This window comes from Pogoniulus pusillus, chromosome 2, assembly GCF_015220805.1.
Source record: "Pogoniulus pusillus isolate bPogPus1 chromosome 2, bPogPus1.pri, whole genome shotgun sequence".
Classification (NCBI taxonomy): Eukaryota; Metazoa; Chordata; class Aves; order Piciformes; family Lybiidae; genus Pogoniulus; species Pogoniulus pusillus.
The window spans coordinates 18,231,737-18,253,377 of record NC_087265.1 but is presented as its reverse complement, the minus strand read 5'-3'; the positions used below and the strand labels follow the sequence as shown (position 1 = coordinate 18,253,377).

General features: G+C 39.2%; 1 protein-coding gene across 2 annotated transcripts in view; it reads right to left on the bottom strand.

The window, feature by feature from the left end:
- Nucleotides 1-377: 377 nt before the first annotated feature.
- CNTNAP5 (contactin associated protein family member 5) overlaps nucleotides 378-21,641 on the bottom strand; it is a 366,715-nt gene continuing 345,451 nt past the window's right edge. For both annotated transcript variants that reach the window (XM_064157679.1, XM_064157672.1), the window contains exons 22-24: nucleotides 8,254-8,472; nucleotides 2,316-2,387; nucleotides 378-1,205 (exon numbers count right to left, since the gene is read on the bottom strand). In XM_064157679.1, coding sequence (XP_064013749.1) covers nucleotides 1,009-1,205; nucleotides 2,316-2,387; nucleotides 8,254-8,472 — 488 coding nt within the window. In that variant the 3' untranslated portion in view covers nucleotides 378-1,008. The remainder of the gene's footprint in view (nucleotides 1,206-2,315; nucleotides 2,388-8,253; nucleotides 8,473-21,641) is intronic.

Sequence of the window (21,641 nt, the reverse complement as noted above, 5' to 3'; positions counted from 1 at the left end):
AAAGTATGACTCATGTTTAAGATTAATCTTTGTTTGCTTTTTTTTCTTGTCTATGTACTTTTTTTTGCCACAACGTCAATAATGTTTAACTTCAGTGTGTGATTATCCTCCATCTAGCATGAACAGGTATATGCTGCATTTCTAACATTTCAGACAAATATAGAACACCTAAGTCCTAGCAGCCTCCTAAAACCCTTGGAGATTCAAGCTACTATTTTCCATGCTTCAGCTATACTTATGCTAGAGTATGTTGGGTCTACACAGTCAGCCTTATGAGATGGAGTGAAAAAGGTGCATGAGAATGACATTTATTGTTAATATGTATATTGCTGGAAAAGTACTGATAAGCCTAGAAGTTACAATAAAAGGACAGGAAGTTGGGAGAAGGAGCTTAATAAGGACAGTTTTATTTTTCCTTGCCTTATACCAGCTTCTCAACTAGTATAAATTAAAGTAATACCATTGAAATCGATAGATACATATCAATTCATATCATTTGAGAATTTGGCCAGTTCTTTATGATTGTTGTAAATAAGCCTGTAAAATAAGTCAGGAATTTTGGTCTTATTATTTCCCTCTATCCTGCCCCAGTATCTGTAGAAGCTACGTGTTCAGCTACATTACCTCTACTTCACATAGTCCAGTTCTAATGCAAAAGCAATGAGTTAAACGGCTCTCAAAAAAAACCCACAAATAAATGTTGGGACTTTGAAACATCCAGGAACCCATAGCAGAAATCAGGTGTGCATGTGCATCTTATTTTGTGCAGGGTGGGATAACAGATCTCTTGAGCTGCAGAAGTAAACTCTGACTGCCAGGTTCATTGTGCAGAGAATGAGGCACTGTGACTGTTATCAGTGTTTCCTGTACAGGGCGGTCTTTTCCAAATGAAAGTCAACAAAAAATGAATGATTAAAAGAAAATTACCAAATTTAAAAAAGGAAGGGAAAAAAAGAATAAAAGAAGGAAGGTTCGAGGAGTAAGAGCAAGAAGAAACTGCATTTTCCATCAGATGAAATATTCCCGTTTGCACTCGCTCACTGTGTTCTGCAAGTCTATGTCCGCTTTAAAGGAGCTCTCAAGGTTTTCTGGGTATTCTTTCTCCTTTGTCTGGCTACTCCGGTGTGCTTGTTTGTGCTGATAGAGGAATCTGCTCATGATGGCAATGATGCAAAAGATGATGAATATCACAACTGCTATTACACCTGAAAAGGGGTGAAACAGGAAGGAATGATAAAAAGAGTAAAAAACAAACCCAAATCCAAACCCCCGATGACATAAAAAATACATTACTAGTGCACAACAACTAATGGATATGACAGTCTGTACACTATAATCTGCTTTTATCACACCTTTCCTAGTAGTTTTTGTTTTTATTTTGTCTCTTTAAGTAAGAACTATAGCAGCAAGCATTGATGTAATTTATCTTCTAATTTCAGGCAGATTCTGCTTTCACTGGAGGTAAAACTTGGTCAGTGTGTTTGTTTAAAAAAAAAAGATCTATATATTCACTCAAGTTCTGGCTCTGTCATATTTTCTTGCATGTTATCTCTGGAAACCTTGCATGAGCCTTGTATACTTTGGTTTATAGCTTCTAGATACTATCAAAGGCAGCTCCCTGCAGGGCATCCTATAAAGTAAATAGAGGTAAATTACCTTCCAGGTCGTTAAAGGAAATAAAAACATACATGGAGATATGAGGACAATTTTCCCCAGTATATAAATGCTTCCACATAACCTAGTGAGTCACCATGACACTACCAGCTTGCAAAGAGAGAGCTCAAGAAATACAGGATATTGTGAATGCTGTGTTGAGGCTCTCCTAAAGTGGTATGTAAAACAGTTACTAGTTAGCATAGTCTTAGATCACTAAACTGCATTGAATCAGAGAATAGTTGAAGACAGAAGGGGCCTCTGGAGGTCAACTTTTCCAAATGCCCTGCTCAAGCAGGCAGGCAGACAGAGAAAGACTGGTTATATTTTAAAACACTCAGGTTGCCAATGAGCATTTTCTCCCTGTGGTGCGGGGACTGGAACTAGATGATCCTCAAGGTCCCTTCCAACCCAAACCATTCTATGGTTCTCTGGCTTTCTTTGTGTGCTGTCCGACATCACATGCTGCCGCTGTTGGCTTCACCCATAACACAGGTGCCTGTCTAGGTGGCCTGACAGACATGTGCTCATAAATACAGTAATTACTAGACCTGCATTAGATTACAGAAAACTTAAACTAGATTTTATGTGGTCCAGATTTAAGTACTGTTGATACCTTGACAGAATTATTTTTCAATTGTAATCTTTAAAAATGAACTTACCTCCAATCACCGCTGAATCGCTTCTGACTGCATTGGTGAGAGGTTCTCTTTCATCTGTCTTCCCAAAAGGATCTGCAGTTGGTTAAACAAAACAGAACTTATTTTTCTGTATCAACTATATTCATTTTTCCTCTGGCTTAGATAGAAGCATCCTCTTACACTTATGAATTCTAATCTGTTTTCAAAAGATGTGATTTAGGGGACTGGAGAATCAAACCAGAAAAGCTCTCAGAAAAAAAATAAAGTGACCTTGCAGGACAATTTTCTTCTACATCTTCAGGAGCAATGTCAGTTAAGGGTATATTTAAAATCAAATAGAAATGCTCACAGTAACATCTGAAATTCTGAAATTGTTCTCTCAGTTTATGGTAAAAGAATCAGACAGACATTCTAACTAAATAGCCTACTGGGAGCTTATCTCAGATTTTTTCTTCTGGTTTTTTTTTTTTTAATTCACTTAAGAAATTACATCAGAATAAAAGCAAAAGGAAAAGAAGGTTAGACAGAGTTAAGCCTGACCTACGTTTGTATATGTAGATATAAAAGTCAAATTTAATTCCATAAAAAGAAGCAGTCTCTGCTTGATATAGCTTCCTGTAAGGGATGTTTTGCTCTGTGTTGCAGAAATGCAGTGGTGAAACTGGATTCAAAACAGACAGGAGTCAGAAATTAATTCCTGTATTAAAAGTTCTTCAATGTTGGATGACTTGTACCCTCCCATAAATAACCTCTGTCAAAACACTGGACCAGAGAATGTATATAATGGCAGTTTCAAATTTGGGTTTACAAACTTGGGAGGTCAAGCCCTCCCTGAAGTCACTGGAATTCTAGCAGTGTACCTACTTTAGTCTTGCAAGTTTCACAATATGCAGTTTTTTTACTGCTAGTTGAATCCAGCTTTCCTGCACCTTCACCTTTCTTTTTTTCTTTTCCCTTTCAGCTTACCTTCTCTTTTGATGAGATTCCTATCTGTGCTCCCCTCCTTTACAAGCCTCCAGACTATTATACACAGAATCTACGTGAGTTACAGATGACTGTCTCTGACATATATTGTGTTGCTTTGCCAAACTGATCTTTCTGATGCAAGAGGTGGAAGCCTAACTGAGAAATACAGTGCTGCAAGGTTTGTTTTAATTGAACGGCCTTGCCTTATTAGCTAACTCAACTATATTTTGGTATCTCATTGACCAAGATATTTTTCATTGAAACAAGCAGGAATTTTGTATTTGTGTGTCAGGAGATAGAATTTAGTTTCCAAAAGGGGGAATTTTTTTCTTATTCTCTAAATCATTGATACCAGCCCTAAAGATGAGCAGAAGCCATCAGTGTTTTCATGATTTTAAAGATGTAACTCTCCTGGTAGCTCTAAGAGTGAGATTTCTCATCAAACACACACATACTGAAAAAATATGGTTCCCCAGTTCTGCAGTTCACTGACTGAGCTACTAGCGCAAATGGAACTTCTGTGGCCACGGGAACAACTCCTGCACATGCATTATCAATGTGACTGATGATTTCCAGTGACAAATTTGGACATTGAGGTTGAGACTTACTTACAAGAGGCCCCTTGCTTGGATATTGTGTGTCTACAGTGATGTCACCAAGAAACAAATGGCCATGACAAAGATTCACCCAATTTAATACATCTGTGGAACTGGGATGGGGGTTAAAATTGTTGGTTTACACATAAATCCATTTAATATCTTAGAAAATGTTAGGTTTGAAGGGAAATCTGGGTGTTATTTAGCCTAATCTCAAGCCTTTGAGCCTGAAATCAAAGCACAGCAAAATTCAAAATTCTAAATCAAATTCAGGTTGCTCATAATTTTGTACATCATGGGTAGGTTCATCTCCCTTATTTTTCAGTATCTCAGAGTTAGTTATATAAATCAAAAGGAGTAACTAAAAACATTCTTTTTATTCAATAAAATGGAGCAAAAGGGACTGCAGATACTTTATACACTAAGTTAGCTGTCAAAGATGGACAGTGTGATTTGCCTATTCCCACAAACTATAGGAGGACAGTAATCATTATTTTAGACCAAAGATGATTTAACTTTCAGATACTGGAAGTTTGTTGAGATATTTTCTACCCCAGCACTCAGCTGGCACAAGTGAAAATAGTTACAGTAAAATTTCACATCTGTTGAACACTAGTCTTCCTATATTAGAGAAAAATTTCCAGGTGGTATCTGGTGCATAGTATTGGTAAATAGAGTCATGAATGACTATTAATGACACATTAAAAAAAAGCATGAAAATAAATTTCTACCTTAAAAATTAAATAAAACATCATTCACACCCAAAAGATTATGTAAGATCTAGCAATAAATGTTATTCATAGAATCATAGAATCAACCAGGTTGGAAGAGACCTCCAAGATCATCCAGTCCAACCTATCACCCAGCCCTATACAGTCAACCAAACCATGGCACCAAGTGCCTCATCCAGTCCTTTCTTGAATACCTCCAGGGATGGTGACTCCACCACCTCCCTGGTCAGCCCATTCCAATAGCAAATCACTCTCTCTTGTGAAGAACTTCCTCCTAACATCCAGCCTGTACTTCCCCTGGCACAACTTGAGACTGTGTCCCTTTGTTCTGTTGCTGGTTGCCTGGGAGAAGAGGCCAACCCCCACCTGGCTACAACCTCCCTTTAGGTAATTGTAGACAGCAATGAGGTCACCCCTGAGCCTCCTCTTCTCCAGGCCAAACAACCCCAACTCCCTCAGCCTCTCTTCATAGGATTTGTGTTCCAGACCCCTCATCAGCTTTGTTGCCCTTCTCTGGACATGTTCCAGCACCTCAACATCTCTCTTGAATTGAGGAGCCCAGAACTGGACACAGTACTCAAGGTCTGACCTGACCAGTGTTGAGTACAGGGGAAGAATAACCTCACTCATCGTACTGGCCACACAGGCCAGGATGTCATTGGTTCTCTTGGCCACCTGGGCACACTGCTGGCTCATATATAAGAATATAAGGAGAGGAGTGCTTGTTACAGCAGAGCAGATGGCATGTGATGGCAGAACCATCTCTAGTGGGAACACAAGAAACTTGAAGCTAAGGAAAAGCAATGCTGTGTCTTATATGAAATCTTAACAGGACATCCTTCTCCTTTAAATAAAATTGATGATGTTACAGTGTGAATCACTGCATTTGGAAGCACTGCTGAAGTCAGAAGGCTCTTCTGGAAATTATCAGTCAAGTCAAGATCTACTGCAGCAAGTTTCCCAGAGCTTTATCCATTTGGATTTTGAATATATATCATGGATGAAGACTTAACATCTCTAGCCCTCCTGCCACTTTTGCTTCATTTCCCATTTCCCATTGATGGACCTTTTTTGAACTTGGAGAAGGTGATCCTTGAACCATCTCTCTGGGAGTGTTCTCATCAACAGAGTGATTCTTCCAAGCAGGTCCATGACCAAGTCAAGTGCTCTCCTGAAGTCTGGGGTTGCAGTCATACTTTCCATTTTTTTTTTAACTTCTTTTCAGGATCTCAACCTCTCTCATCTCATATTTGCTACAGCTAAGGCTGTCTTGGCATATGCATGGTCAGTTCCTCCTTGTTTGGAATTACCAAGTGCAGCACAGCTAGCAGAGTGAGACAGGGGCTTGCAGTGTTTAAACTGCCTTTCAGAAGAAAAGTTTTTCTGTGCAGTTTCTGATTTATGAAAGTTTTTGGCACGTTTTACTTTCAATGCATGATAACCTGCTCTTCAGCTAGAGTAGACAGATAGCTTAAGACTCCATCATTTCATATAGCTGAATCTGCTCTGGACTTTACAATATTTGAATATTAAAAAACAAACAAACACTCCAACTCTCCCAAACTCAAAACCATAGAAAAGTTCATTATCTCTATGCCATCAGTGTAGAATTCAGAATACCAAGCCCTTTACTTGTACCTTGGCAAACATGAAGTTGATTTGAAGATCTTTGTTAAATATCAGAACCACAGTAAGTTATCTTTTATTTTATGTTTCCTAATCAGAAACAGTGTGCCTGGATAACTGTGCTGTGAGTGAATGGATTTTATTCCCTATCTGTCTGCTAGGAACCTCTCTTGAAGACAGCAAATACTCCTTTCCAAAGGAAAGTTTTTCAATTGTTTTCATGTTATAAATATAGAAAGCCTTTTTCGCACATTTCCTAGAGGGCTTTTTTTTTGTATCTGTACATTAGAAAATCGACACAGACATGCACAGTCAACTTTGAAGTTCTATTTTTCTTCTCAGACACTAAATAATGAGAAACTGGGAACTGAGGAATTGAGATATGAGCAGTAAATTTGAAAGTTAATCCTTAACTGTCTTTTTATTTCTTCAAATGTGTCTTTTCCATGTATAAATGTAACTCTCAAGTACATCTATACAAAGTATAATTTGCTATAAATTGGATTTTTTTACAACAACAATCTACTGCCAAGTGCTCTTACTACAGCATAGAAAGACATGAAGTCTTCAGAACTAACTTGCTTGAAAGATCTTATTCAGGCTTTAATCAAATACAGTGTGACTTGTGAGACAATAGTGTCAGCTAATTCATCACATTGAGAGGCAATAACATTTTAAAGCAGAGAGTGGCAAAGATAGGCATGAAGTTTAATAAGAAGTGTGCATTCCTGATATAACAGTGCTTAACCTTCACAATCGGGTGTAACTTATTACAAGCTTTAAATATTGAAGTCCAAAGATGCTACACTCTGCTCTATGTTCTGCCCCACAGTTCCAATCCTCAGGTTTTCCTGTATTCAAACTCTAGAAAAATTAAATCAATGAAGTAACAGATCACAAGAAGGTCATATTTTCAGTATCATTGCCCATTTGGTATTTCAAGAGATTCTTCTGAGATCAGATATCTTAGATAACACTGGGTAGTGAGGAGAAAGTTGGCAGGGGGGTGGGGAAAAGCATAGACACAAACACTGGCAGCCACTTTCCATAGAGTAATCAGCAACTTTTTCTGTATGCAGAATGCTAAGAGCATTATTTGTTTTCTGTTGAATATCTTAGGCAGAAGCTGCAGGAAATGGGGATTTGATGCAAGTACAAATGTCAAAGAGATTATATTATTGTCTAAAACACAGTTTTATTAGTTATCATAAAAAAGAAAGTAGCTTCACAAGTTAAGGGGCAAAAAAATAGCCTTTAATTTGTACCCCTTTCTGGTCATTAAGAATTCTGCCATATCCACTGGTTAATAAAGCAGCAACTTGATTGCATTTATTCTTGGTGACAACATTTGCAACTGCTCTGAGTTTCCTTCTCTGCATACAAATTCACATATGAAAAATACTTAAGATTCCCAGAGGATAGTTTTGGTATTGAAAAAAAATAAATTAACTATTCTTGCTAGTACCACTCAAGTAGTGCTCCTTCTGTTTAACCTGAGAGAAAAAAGTACAAGCAATCAATGAAAATCATGCACACGTGTCAAGGGGTTTATTCAAGCAGTTCCTGTTCATTTCTACTAGAAAAGAAGAAATTTGACTTTTTTGTTCTTTGACTCCTATTACTTCATCACCACTGGGACACAGAAACTGTCTAACATCTATGTTTTCCTTTGAGATCCACAACACTGGAACTCTACAGAGTGGACAGGAATGGAAAATCAAATGCATAGCCATACTTCCAATGCCATTTCTGCTGTAGCTTTGGGATTTCTTTTGTTGTTGAAGGCATATTTTAGACAATCTAGGAGCTTAGGCTGAAAACTTTGGTTTAGTACAATGACTGTTAAAGGGATCTTGGCAAATCTTAACATCCATCCTCAGCACTCATAATTTTGACAGAAAAGGCAACTTCCCAGTTCTGAGTTGTCACAAGTGCATTTCAGGGAAAAAAAAAAAGGGAAAAAAAAAAAAAAAAAAAAAAAAAGGAAACCTCATTGTATAGTGTCCTTTAAATTCTTTGTTCCCCCTTGACTGTACATACCTGATGAGGAATATATTGATGTTACTGTGTTCACATCAGCTTCCATTATGGATGCACAGCTGGATTCAGTCAAAGAGCCTTTGACAGTCACAGGAGCAATGCTTGGATGGCGTAAGGCAGCTTTGAGGGGAGCAATGTGGTTGTACTGAACAGAGGACAGGCAGCCAGTGAAACCATAGGCATTTGCCTTTGATACTTCAGGATCCAGTGGCAAACTATCTGCATGACAATAGAAAAACACTCCAGGAATTATCTGGCTTAGAAAGACATTAAGAAATTAATCCTTTTTTGCCTTTCCACTTATTTTACTTCTCTTCATCCTGTCTCAACTGTTCAGGTTCTCCTTTAACAGTCTACAAGTCCTCATTGGCATGACTCATGAGGTTCCCATTCTCAGTCCCTCCTCTTCAGTGCCACTTGCTTTGAATCAAATTGGCTCAGATATAAAAGTCTGCATTGCAAACACAGAAGGACTTGTTGGGAAATGTAATGACTGGAGGCTGTCCTGAACACAGAGATCACAAAATTATTGTTAGTGTTCTCGGTTATTGAAGTAAAGAGGCAAGTCAGTAGAAGTGCACCATGGACTTCAAGCAGACAGACTTGGGCCCGTTTTAGAGACATGCCAACAGACTCCCTTGGGGGGGCAGTGCTGAAGAGGCAAGAAGGTCAAGAAAGCGGGACATTTTTAAAGAAAGAAGTTTTAAATAGTGAAATCCCCATCCCCATGTACTGAAGTATGAATCTGAGGAGAAGAAGGCTGGCCTGGCTGAATACAGAGGTTGCAGCTTAGAGAGAAAAGGAGAGCCTACGGTCATTGGAAGAGGTGCAGACCACACAGGAGGACTATAAAGTTAGTGTGTGACTATGCAGAGAGAAAATTAGAAGGACGAAAGTCCAACTAGAAATTAATTTGGCTTTGTCTGTTAAAGAGAACAGGATATACTTCTACTAATATATTAGCAACAAAAGGAGGCTAAGAAGAATCTCTGTCCTCTATTGGATGCAGGGAGGAATATAATGTCCAAGGATGAGGAAAAGGTACTCAATACTTTCTTTGCTCAGTCTTTAGCAGTAAGATCAGTTGTTTGCTGTACACTCAGTCTGCGATCTGGAAGATAAGAACTTTGCCCCTATAATCCAAGAGGAGATGGTTAGCGATCTGTTGCACCACTTAGACACACACAATTCTGTGGGGATGGATGGCACACAACTGAGGGCTGGGAATGAAAAGTAGTCACCAAGTACTTGAGGAAGTGCTTACCAAGCCACTTTCCATCACTGTCAGCAGGTCTATCTAACAACCCCATGCAAATTTACAGGCTAAAGAAAGATTTTTTTCTGGAAAGCTGCACAGCAGAGAAAGACCTGGAGGTGCTGATCAGCAGCCATCTGAACATGAACCAGCAGTGTGCTCAGGTGGCCAAGAAAGCCAACTGTATCCTGGAGTAGTGTGACAAGAAATACCAAATGATTGTTCCTTTATACTCAGCACTGCTTATGCCATATCTTGAACACTGTGTTCAGTTTTGGGTCCTCACTACAAGAAAAACACTGTTGTGCTGGAGAAGATTCAGAGAAAGGTGGTGAAGCTGGTAAAGGGTCAGGAGAACAGGTGTTAAGAGGAGCAGGTGAGGGAACTGTTTAGTCTTGAGAAAAGAAGGCTGAGGGGAGACCTGCCCACTGTACAATTACCTCAAAGAAGGATGTAACAGGGTGGGTGTTGATCTGTTTTCCCTAGTAACAAGCAAAAGGACTAGAGGGAATGATCTAAAGTTGCACCAGAAGAGGTTTAGATTGGCTGTCAGAAGAAACATCTTCACTGAAAGGATTATCAAACATTGGAATAGGCTCTACAGGGAAGTGGATGAATCCTTATCCCTGGAGGTGTTTGAAGGATTTATAGATGTGGAGTTAAGTAACATGGTTTATCACCAGACTTGGTAGAGTTAGATAATGGTTACACTTGATGACCATAAAGGTCTTTTCCAGCCAAAACAATTCAATGATTGTGCTTCACTCTTCATGCATTTTCTCTACTGTCTGGACAATATCTAACACATTGTAGGTGCTGATCATGGCAACAACTATAAGAATAACAAACAATAAAAATAGCAACATCAAATATCACAGGATCCTTGAAGTGATGCTCTTCAACTTTTTTTTTTTTTTTTTTTTTGTATCTGTCAACAACATCAGTTTCACAGATATGGAGCCTATCTTCAAGGTATTTTACCTCCACCACACTTTTAATGAAGGAATTTGCTATCTATTGTCTATTATATAATGTTTCATGTGACATAATACAGAATATCTTGCTAATATGGGCTCCCAGTCTTCTTAAAGAATTTATTATTCAGCTTACTTATGTGATGCTCTCATCCATGTTACTCAATTTTCATATTAAATGTTCCTAGGAATCTTCCTAGTTATGAGCCAGGCTTTATTCTGCTAGTCCTACTCCACCAATAGAACAAAAGTCAAACCTGTAGGTGTTCTTATCCAAATCAAAACCAGTATCTCCATGCTATTTTTCAGCCTGAATAGAGATTATGCAATAAATTTATCTGTTGTTCTATGTCCATTTAAATTTTACATAGAGAAGGTTGGTTCAAAGGTAAGTGTGGGTATTTTTATTTATTTTTAAATTTAATTCCACAAGATTTGATACCAAAGATTGTTTTGGAAAGTCAGTGCAGGATGGTGAAGCTATCTTTTGCTTCCTTCAAGCTCTCATTTATTGACTTTCTAAAAATTGACAGTCATACTGCTCAAAGGTCTGTAACATGATGTGTCTTTTATCCAGGTCAATCAAACAAGAAAAAAAACGCACACCAAAGACATCGAACAATAAGAATTCCCAGTTTCTCAAGTTTATTTTTAAAGCCTGAAAGAGTATAATAGTAAACTTCAAAATAAGGTCAATTTTTTCTAGTTTAAAACACAATGACTTCAGAAGGTCTCAGACAAAAGGATTTAGGGAAAAAGTAAATCTTTTCTTAAAACTGCCATTCCTACCTGTGTTACATAAACTTCTTTTATGTATATGAAAAGACAAAGAAATCTCAAAACTAGCACAAATCACACATTTATTGTTATTTTAGTTTGGAGATCAAGATCTGTGACTCTTGTGTGATCCAGTCAGAGGGAATTAGCAGAGAAAGTGTTCTAATTACGTTTAAATGTCTTCACAGAAATATAATGTGGAAAACTTTGGCTATTCCTCAGCAAAGCAAGGTCCAATGTGAGTTTGCTCTCTAAAGGATCATACAAGAGAGACGCTCAGTTTCCAGAGCTGTCTTGAGAAGACCATCTGGGTTGCAAGTAATTGCAAATAAAAGAGATGGAAAAGGGAAACAGGCTTTGTCACTGGAAAAAATGTAGCCTTACAGAGATTGACATCTGCTCGTCACAAAGTGAGTCGGAATTGGCTGCAGTTAGGTTTTTAATGAGATTTTGGCAGGGATGTTATAAAACAGACAAAGAATTGTTTCCAAGTTCTTGCAAAAAGGCTTATACAAAACTAAAATGCTGATTTACAGCATTTGCCATCTCTGTTGAATTTATAAAACCCTTTGTAAATGTTCATAGTCTTAGTCAGTTTTTTAGCCCTGATACAAATGGTGCATTTGTTGGTATCTTTTAGACATCAGGAAATCTAAATTGCTCTGTTCTGCCCCAACGTGCAAAAGGTAAAGTCTAACAAATAATTCTTTTTTCTTGGTGGAATAGTTTGAAAAGTCTAAGATACAGTACTTTTGAAGGCTTCTTTAAAAAAGTCAAATTAAGGGCCAATTCCAAGAGCCTTTTGTCAAAATTAGCTTTGCATGAATAAGAACTAAGAGATTTGCTGTTGAAAGGCTTTGAAACTTGAAGGAACAAAAAAAAAAAAAAAAAAAAAAAAATCATAGAACAAACCAAAACCAATCACAGAGAACTCTGTTAAAAATCCCAGTAGCACAGGTACAGATTGCTTTATTATATGGTTTAAGTGCCTTGTGTCTTTCAGAAAGTGGAGATTCCACCATTCTCAACAAGAGATCTGCATATCTTAGCTGTGCACAATTTGTGCTCCACTATGAATTCTTGAACAGATATGTAAGTCCGTGATTATGACAGGGTTACCCCTGTGAAGGCTTATTAAAGGCCATTCTGTCAGTCTTTAAATTATGACAATATATTTTTCCAAAAGTTATTTTCACTATATGACACAGCCCACAGTTAGGGAAGCAACTTGGTGAAGTTTCAAGGTCTGTGTTACAGCAAGGTCTTCCTCTGACCTGGTTATTATGCATTTGACCAGCCTGTAAAATGACACTGAAATGCTGCTGATGTCTCAGTTTGTTCTTCTGACATTTCAACACTGCATTTTTGTTCTTGGTACTGGAGACCAAGTTACTTGGGATGATTTCAACAGTGGGGGTGACAAGGCAATACTTTTAAGCTTTTGAGTAACTTAACTAACCATTTTCCACATATTAAGTTTACCCATCTTTTTAGAAAGCAATTTTAAATCTTCAAGTTTATGCCAGTTTTACTTCCTTGTTTTCCATGTATTTGCAACCAGAGCATTTTCTGTTATTAAGTATAACCCAGAGTTGTATTTTTAAAAATGTTATTGATTGTATGAAGATAATTCTGATGATTAATTCCTAGTTACCAAAACAGACATCTTGTTCTATTGCTGTTTCTTTGTGCATCTCTGTCACATACAACACATTTGTTTTATGATCTTAAATAAAGCAATTTTAAGTCTTAATATCTCAGTAATGAGGAATTAATTTTCACCATAAAATTAATTTTCACCATTCCACCAAGAATTCTCTAGAACCCAAAATTAAGCAGTGTATAAGCAAATTGACATAGTAAGTGATAACTAACAGGACAAGGAACTGGAATCAAAGAGAAAGCAAGTGTGATTTTTGTGCTGCAAGAGTAGTTCCAAAGGCCTTCTTTCAAAAGACAGCACTGTGGAAAATGGGATCATAAGCACTATCACTTATCTTTTTGCTCTTTCTTTATAAACATTAATTTCATGTCACTCAGAAACTTAAATGTGAGCCCAAGGCTTATTTGTGTGTTACTTATACCTATCACAGATTTTCTTAATGGAAATTTATTTTCAATGTTGGTGAGAGCAGGCATAGTCTTTTTTAAATGTCTGTGCCCTAATTAATTAAACTAAGTGAATTGCTAGTAGAAGCACAAAGGGTAATTTACTCTATATGCTGAAGCACTGGTTGTCCTTTTTTGGGTCTTGAGAAATAGAAATATGATTTTTATGGGAGTTAAAGTGTATCTATCACCTCATTTTGTCAAGGCACTGAACAGCAATGGCAAGATTACTTCATGGGCATCGTCACTAGATTGGAACCCATGACCTTGAAATAAAAGTCTTGTAGTCTTCACACTGCATCTATCTCAGAGAGTTGACTAGTGAGTATGCATAGTTACCTCAAAAAATATGCTGCTAAGTCCTTTGGCAAATTCAGTAAATATTACTTATGCTAAATTATTAATTTAGAAAAAAAAAAAAAAAAAAACAAAAAACAAAAAACCAGAAAACTTGTCTTGCATTAGAATGGAATCTACAAAAAGGCATGTTTGGAATAATCTCAGTTCCTGCTGTAAGCCTGCTACAAAAGCAGTGGAGTGAAAAACACAGACTTTTTTCTTGGTTAGAACCAATGAGCTCAACTTGTTGGGATCTTGCTTTATGATGTCTGAACATAACACAGGCTCCAGGCACCCCCAAGACACTTCTGAAAAAGGAAGGGGCAGCAAGAGCAAAGCAAGAGTACTTTTTCTTACAAGTTTTCCCAGGAATGAGCAGAAGGCACTAGGACTTGTTTGCTGGCAACTGACCTTTTTGTGCCATGTGGAACATTTGAGAATTCCTGTTTCATTGGTCTTAGCAGAGACAATTTCAGATACGCATTTACTAAGTTTTCTTAAAGACAGTTTGTCATTGAAAATGAAGCACTGCTTGGAGTCGCAACGTGAAATTTGTTACATGTCATGGTTTTTGACATTTGAATCCTAATTTGTCACAACACAGCCACTCCTGTTTGATTTTGCATGGGCTCAAAATACAATCTGTAAAATCAAAATGTAAGAAGGTGAAGAGACAAAGTGTAAAATGTACAATGTGCAAATTGTGGTCAACCTTTGCTTAACTGCTGCCAAATTAATAAAAAATTACTCTCCTCTTTTATCTTAAATAGTAATTTCCATTTTCCTTAATGCTTCACTAGGTTATAAGGAAGTAAACGTTAGGAAGCTATCTGTGAGAATCTAAATCGTCTCTCCCTTGTTAATCAACAAAAATAAAGATTGCCATTGTCTCTCTCTTGTAAATTAACAAAGATAAAAGTTGCCTTTTTTACCCTCCCAGACTCAGCCAAGGTTCCTGGCCAAAAGCTCAGGGATGCAAATCAACAGAGATACAGTGCCTTTGTGGACTTCCCGGACCTCAGCCTGGCTTCAATGCCTAGGATGTGCACACCTTATATCAGCTACCTTGAAGAGAAAAGGCTTATATGTGTTTGGGGTATGTACAGATAAGCAATGCAGGGAGGGGATGGAGGCCTTCCCTGGTGCCGCCGCCGGACCCCTGCAAACGCATGAATACACAGGAAGATTTCCTGGGAAGCTGCACCTGGACACTGATCTAAAAAAAGGTTTAAAAAGACATGATCAATGCCCGTGTGCTAGTTTGGCACTAGCTAGAGTGTTTTGGTGAGAAGGACTAGATTACAGGCTGTGTAAGGAAAACAGTGGTAATGTCTACTTCCCTCATAGGCTTGCTGAGATATATAAGAATAAGAATCTTAACAATGATAAGGCACTACGCAGATAAGGCACTAAGCCTGCTGGGGAGCTCCAAGCTGCAACTATCTCTCTAGCCTCTCTACTGTTTTGTCTGATTAATCCACCTTGCTTCCTAAGCCCCTGGCCAAACCTCCATTCTTCCTTGGGACTGGGGTAAGGTTGAGAGGGGTAGGGAGAAGGTGAAGGGGTGGTTGGGAGCCCCTCCTGGGACTCAGGTGTCTGGGAGGGGTGTTGTGTTTCTGTATTACCTTTTACCTTGTGTAGTTCTGTATATATTTATATATACTGTATATACTGTAAATATCTGCTTGTATATTCTGCTAAGCTATAAACAATAAGCTTCATTCAATTTCCAGAGCTGGCTGAGGCTAGTCTGGGTGATTTCCAAAGTGTGGAGGTCAGGTAACACACAAACCATCACATCTTTTAATTTGACGCCTAGTGTGGGGCAAATTGATTTTGAGTGATTGTTAATTAACTCTGGCAATCAGAATGAAGCTAATGAAGCTATTTTACTTAGTGGGGGCTATTTTGTAGCCTATCTTCTGTTTTCTTGTTTATAATTGGATCAAGGCACAAATTGGTTACTTTTTATTTAATCTAACTTTGAAGAAGATCAAAGCTAAATCTGCATCCATTTTTTGGAGTTGGGGAGATTTCATCCTTGGCTATATTGCATTTAACATTACTGAGTCTTTTAACAGTAACATTACAGGGGCACTTACCAGCAACACTACAGGAAATGTACTTCTTCTGCTTTATTTACAGCCCTAATGAGAGTGATCTTACCTAAGACTCCAGTGGCTGACCCTCGTTCAGAATTTTATTCACATCAGACTGTGGTATTTCTGTTATGTGTGATCTTAGGTCTTAGAATTTTTGATTTTATAATAATTTTAACATTATGTGTGAGAAACTCAAGTGTGATGCCTTTAAGAAGTAAAAAGAAGAGGCTAGTGTCCTATACGAAAGGTAAACAGAGTGAGATAAATGGCAATCCAACTCAAAAGAGTGATACCTTGGGGGCAGAGCAAGGGGGGGGGCACCACTACACCTCTTTCCATAGATTCTGGGAAGGCTGCCAATGTTCCTACCAAAAATGATATCATGGCAGAATGCCCAGGAACACAGGGAACTACCCAAACTTGAGATGTTCCTTCAACTAATAACTAATTCAGCCAGTTCGACTCCCCAGGCAGCAGAAAAAAATATATCCCTAAGGCAGATTTGAACTCACAGGCCTCAGGCCAGACCCACAATAGTTCAAAACCGCTAGTGGAGTCGTCAAAGCCTGTCTCAGTTCAGATCGTTTTGGCACTGGACAAAGCCTGAGTTAAGATGAAACATTTGACAGAGTCAAAGCTCACCTCCACCAGAAGAATTTGAGGAACAACTCCAAAAGAAGAACTCTTGATGAACTCCATGGAACATCCCTGGGCCACGCACACACCTTCGTCTGATGGTAATATAATCCCTGCTCTTTTCCTTCCCTGCTTCTTCTCTTTTTCTCTGTTATTGCCTCTCTCTCCCTCCCCCCCCCCTTCTCTTTTCTTCAACTTTATCCTTTCATAAAGTTTTGTGGTGATACATGGTCTCGTTTGCACCTTAGTTTCACAACACAGAAACCTATAAAAACAGATCTTACTCCTCTGGACAGAGATACTGTTAATCTCTGTTCTCTGGACCTTGACAGTACCCCATAATGCACACAAGAGATTCTTTTTTGGAGCACAGTCCTTCTAAGAAATAAGTATTTAGAGGGAGTCTGCAGCAAAGAGCTTTGCAGTGACCAGTATAGTCCAGCCTACATCTTTTGCAAACATAGACTCATAGAATGGTTTAGGTTAGAAGGGATGTTAAGGATGATCTAGTTCCAACCCCCTGCTATAGGCAGGGACACCACCCACTAGAGTAGGTCACTCAAGGCCTCATCCAACCTGGTCTTGAACACCTGCAGGGAGGGAGCATCCACAAACTCTCTGGGCAACCTGTTACAGTGTCTCACCACCCTCACTGTAAAGAACTTTTTCCTAACGCATAGTTTCAATCTCCCCTCTTCCATTGCTGTATTGTTAAAAAAACCTAAAGTACAACATTACAAGACTGTATTTAAATTTCTCAAATAAATTTTAAACTTGTGAGCTTAAAAAAATGGAATGACTTTCTATTAAAAAAAAAAAAAAAAAAAGGACTGAAGTCTTTTCCATAGAAATCCTCTACAAAGTGGTGCTTTTTCAGGGAAGATTTTGTATCTCAGAGTTAATGTCAATTTAACCCTTCTGATTTAATCATCCCATCATCATCTCCCCCAGTATAACATCACTCTTGGATGCACTGCAATCTTTCAGTGTGTAGATTCCATTTTCTTCTTGTCAACTTTTAATAAGAAAAGCTATTGTGGAAACCATACTGCACCTACATAATTATTTTAATAAAGTTATTTTCCAGATAAATTTTCTTCTCTGTATACTTCATACAAAAGCTGAAAGACTTAGTGAAAAGGCTCCCACAACAGAGTGTGTTTCAGCTCAGGCTTTTAGAAGTAAAGGTATCATGACCACATGCTAAACTACACAGTTCTTCACACTGTCAGTGTGGGAAGGTCTGCTAGCTCATTGAAGACATGCACAAATCAGGTCAATATGAATAGGTGCTAGCAATATCTTTGCTATTTTTTCCAGGGACTGTAATGGTGAAAGATTTAGACCTGTTGGGACACGGTTAGAAGTTTTCAAATATTCATTAAAGTTAATCCCCAAACAAACGAATTATGTTTTCTATTGGGATAGCAGCTTTTTCTAGGCAAGGTCTAATAATATGCAAACATGTCTCTGAGATCAGAGAGTTACGGAATCATTTAAGTCGAAAGACACCTCTGGAGGTCAAGCAGTTCAATTCCTTGTTCAAAGCAGAGTCAGTTTCAGAGTTAGGTCAGGTTGCCTATAGAGTTCATGTGGTTAAATACAGTGGTATGATCTCTGCAAGGAGTACTTAAAGTAAATGAACTTTTTATGGCTTTGCCATAAACTGTATGACCCCTTTGAAGCCTGAATCCAATATTCATTTAAGTCCATAGAAAAATTTCCCTTGATACTGATGAACTTTGGGTTGGTCTTTTTTTTTCTTTCCTTTTTCTCCCCTTTTTTTCCTGTCTTGGTTCTCTATTAGTGAAGTAAAAACGACAACAAGAGACAGGACAATAATATTTTTCTATTGCTGTTGGCTACTGTGAGGATGAATTCAACAAATGTCCACCGGCTACTTGATTGCTTCTTCTTTTTACTCCCTTGTCTTCAAAGCCACACTTATATTTAGATTGATCTTTCTAAGGCAGCTATATGGCCCCATTACTGTGGATCTGAACAGCTCACAGCCTTTAATGCTTTTATCCTCCTAGCACCCCTCTGATGTAGGGATGTTCTATTATCCATGCTTTACTGATAGAGAACAGAGATAGTAAAGCTCAGACTGGTTCCACTGGGAATACAATGCCTGCTTATCTTTATAACTGCACATAAATGGCTTGTCCAAGGTCATTCAAGCAGTCTGTGGCAGGGTGAGTATCCCTATGTTTCACATTCCAGGCAAGCCTACTCTGCCTTAATGGAGGGGTTTTGCCCCAGAATTCAAAAAACAAAGCAGATTCCAGAAGCAGAAAAGATATCTGAGTTTAAGTAGTTTTTGATCAAAGTACAATAGGGCTGGGAGTGAGTAGTAGAGTGGAAAGCATTACTATTAAAAAAAAAAGGCTACTGTGTAAAAGTTCACTTTTCAAAACTTCCAGCTGTGCTAAAAAGGTCATCATAAGAAAATCTGGTGAGGAAAATACTTCAAACTTTCATGATGTGAGTGGGAAATAAATGGAGGAGTAGAGAGAACATGGTATAATCACTTGGTTAAGCAGCTAGGATCAGGCTATTAGAGCAGACAAATAAGAAGTGGTGTGACAGGAAGGAAGACTGACAGATTTGTAGAACATTAACAAATTTTCAGAAGAGCACAGCACGGATATGTAGGCCATGTAGAATAGAAAGTTTTTTATATGGTTCTATTTCAGTGGACTCTTAAATTTTTTTAATGAAAGCCTTTAGGTACTTAAATCCCAGTGGCATCCAAAACAAACACTAAAGCTGTCGGGGTACGGAGGCTGGTGAGAGGCGAGATCGGGGTACTGACGACTCGAGACAGCAGCTTCTAGGCATCTGTGCATCAGTACATCAGTACCACTTTATTAGGGTAGTGCAGCGTCTTATATAGTGCTCAGAGGAGGTGTTTCCAGCCAGCCTGGGGCTGGCAGAAGTGGACAGTACAGATTGGCCCCAAGTTATGTGTAAGGCAGAGATACGTTTCCTGTGGTAAACAACCTGTGAGTACCACCCAGGGGGGCTGGCCAGGGTCAGCCCCCCTTGGGGCTGCGTCCGCCCCGGGGGCCGGCAGATTCCACCCCCTGACAGCTGTGCGTGGGTTGCTCATGGTTGCCAGCTTAGGCCCCTGGGAATCAGTAAGACCCAAGGACACTTCCCATCACAGGGCCTGATGTTTACATTTCATGCTCCGCTGCAGGAGAAAGCTTCCCACATAAAGCAATTCTAGGTCTTCTCTGAAGCATCATATGCCTCTGGGAGCTTACGCTTTGCTGAGGGCATGAACAATAGCAAGGCATAACATGGAGAACAGTATTCACTTTCTGATGAGCTATTATTTTAAAAAGTCATAGACATTCCACCCATACAACATCAGTTCTACATCCCTAAAATGACACGGTCCAGCTCTCCTCTGAATACAAGGAGGCAACACTCTTGACTTTGCAGCAGTAGGGGTTTTGTGGTTGTTTTTAATTCATTTGTGGTTTGTGGTTTTGCTTTGTTTTGCCCAGCATGGGACAGTGTGCAACCTCAGTAAGTTTGGAGATGATAGAAAATTGGGAGGAGCACTTGGTTGATGAGATAGCTGTACCACCATTCAGAGGGGCATTCACAAGCTAGAGAAATAAAAAACAGGAACTTGACGAAGTTCAATAAAAGAAACACAAAGATCTGCACTTGGTTTCACCAATACTGATGGGACTGACCACCTGGAATGCAGAGAATGTTTGCAGAGAATGACATGGGGGTCCTGGTGGACAACAAGTGGACCAAGCACCTTTGGAGCAAAGGCAGTGTGGTGGAGAGTTGCACAGGCCTTAAATGACTATATTTACATTTTTATTCATGGCCGGACATGTTGTCCCCCCAAGGGTGTTAAGGGGGACAAAGGGACACAATAGCCTTGGTGCCTTCCAGGCTGGGTTGCCTCCTCGAAGGTTGAAGTAAACACCTTACATAGGCTCACGCGCCTAGGGTGGGGAACCCACCTGAGGCCTCTCCATATTTGGGGGTACCGGACCCTCGGACTCCACCTTATTTGGTGTGTTTTGGCCTGTTGCCAAGCCCTCATTGGACAGAATTGTGGCCCAAGGACAATCAATCGTGGGGCCAAAACTCCTAAAAAGGGACAATACAGTGTCCCTGCTACCTACCTACCTTTCCCTCACATCTTGCCTCTCACTCCTTGCCACCCTCTACCACTCATCTGCTGCTCCTAGCCGCTTCTAGCCGCTTTTGGGGACCACCGCTGATGCATGACTACAGCCCTCAGCACCAGCCCAGGGAAGCTGACCAAGGCGCTCCCGGCCAGCTGCCGCTCCAGCCGCCGCTCCCAGCTTGACTGTGCTCATGGAAGCTCCAGACAGCGTGCCCCAATAAACCCTGAATTATTCAAACCCACGATATTTGGGACCATCAAAACTAACTCCAGCCAGTGAGTAACTGAGAAACCCGATTTAAGCCAGCATAAACTCTCAATAGTTTACCAGTGGCACTCTCGTGCCACAGACTCTCTTCCTAAATCCTTTCAAACTTTTGCTAAATTCCAATTTGTTGTACATAGGCCTTCTGTAATATAATCTTGGAACCGCATACAAAGAACTTGTGTGGGGTAGTTGTAAATAAGTTTGGGGAGGGGGGATTCCTTGTGTATATAATATTAAATTATTTAAAGCCTTTTAAAATTCAGCCTCATATTTCATTCCCCCAAAACCCAGACGAACTTCTCCACGACAGGCAGTCAACAATATTCTTTCATCCAAGGTTGCCACTGGAGTGATGATTCCAGTTCTGGCTTCCCCAGCAGAATAAAGACATGAACTTATTCCAGTAAATCCAATGAAGAGCTGCAAAGATGACTAAGAGACTGAAGCTGAAGAATGTTAGCTCCTCATATTTGTATGCAAAGGCTTCCAAGCTTTTGCAGATTGCTGCATTGTGAACCAGCAGTAACTCTAAGGGGAAAACAAGTTCCTGCCCTTGATGTACCTAGTAAAACATGATGCAGGGTACACTGACGTCATTATATACAATCATATTGCAGAAGTAGACTTTAGAGAATGTCTGTGGTTTCTGTCTAGCTACCCATTCCACAGGACTTGTGTGCTATTAATAAAACAAATAACATTCTAACAGATGTCAGGCTTAACATGGAGGTCAAATTCTAACAAAGGACAAAAATGTCTATATCCA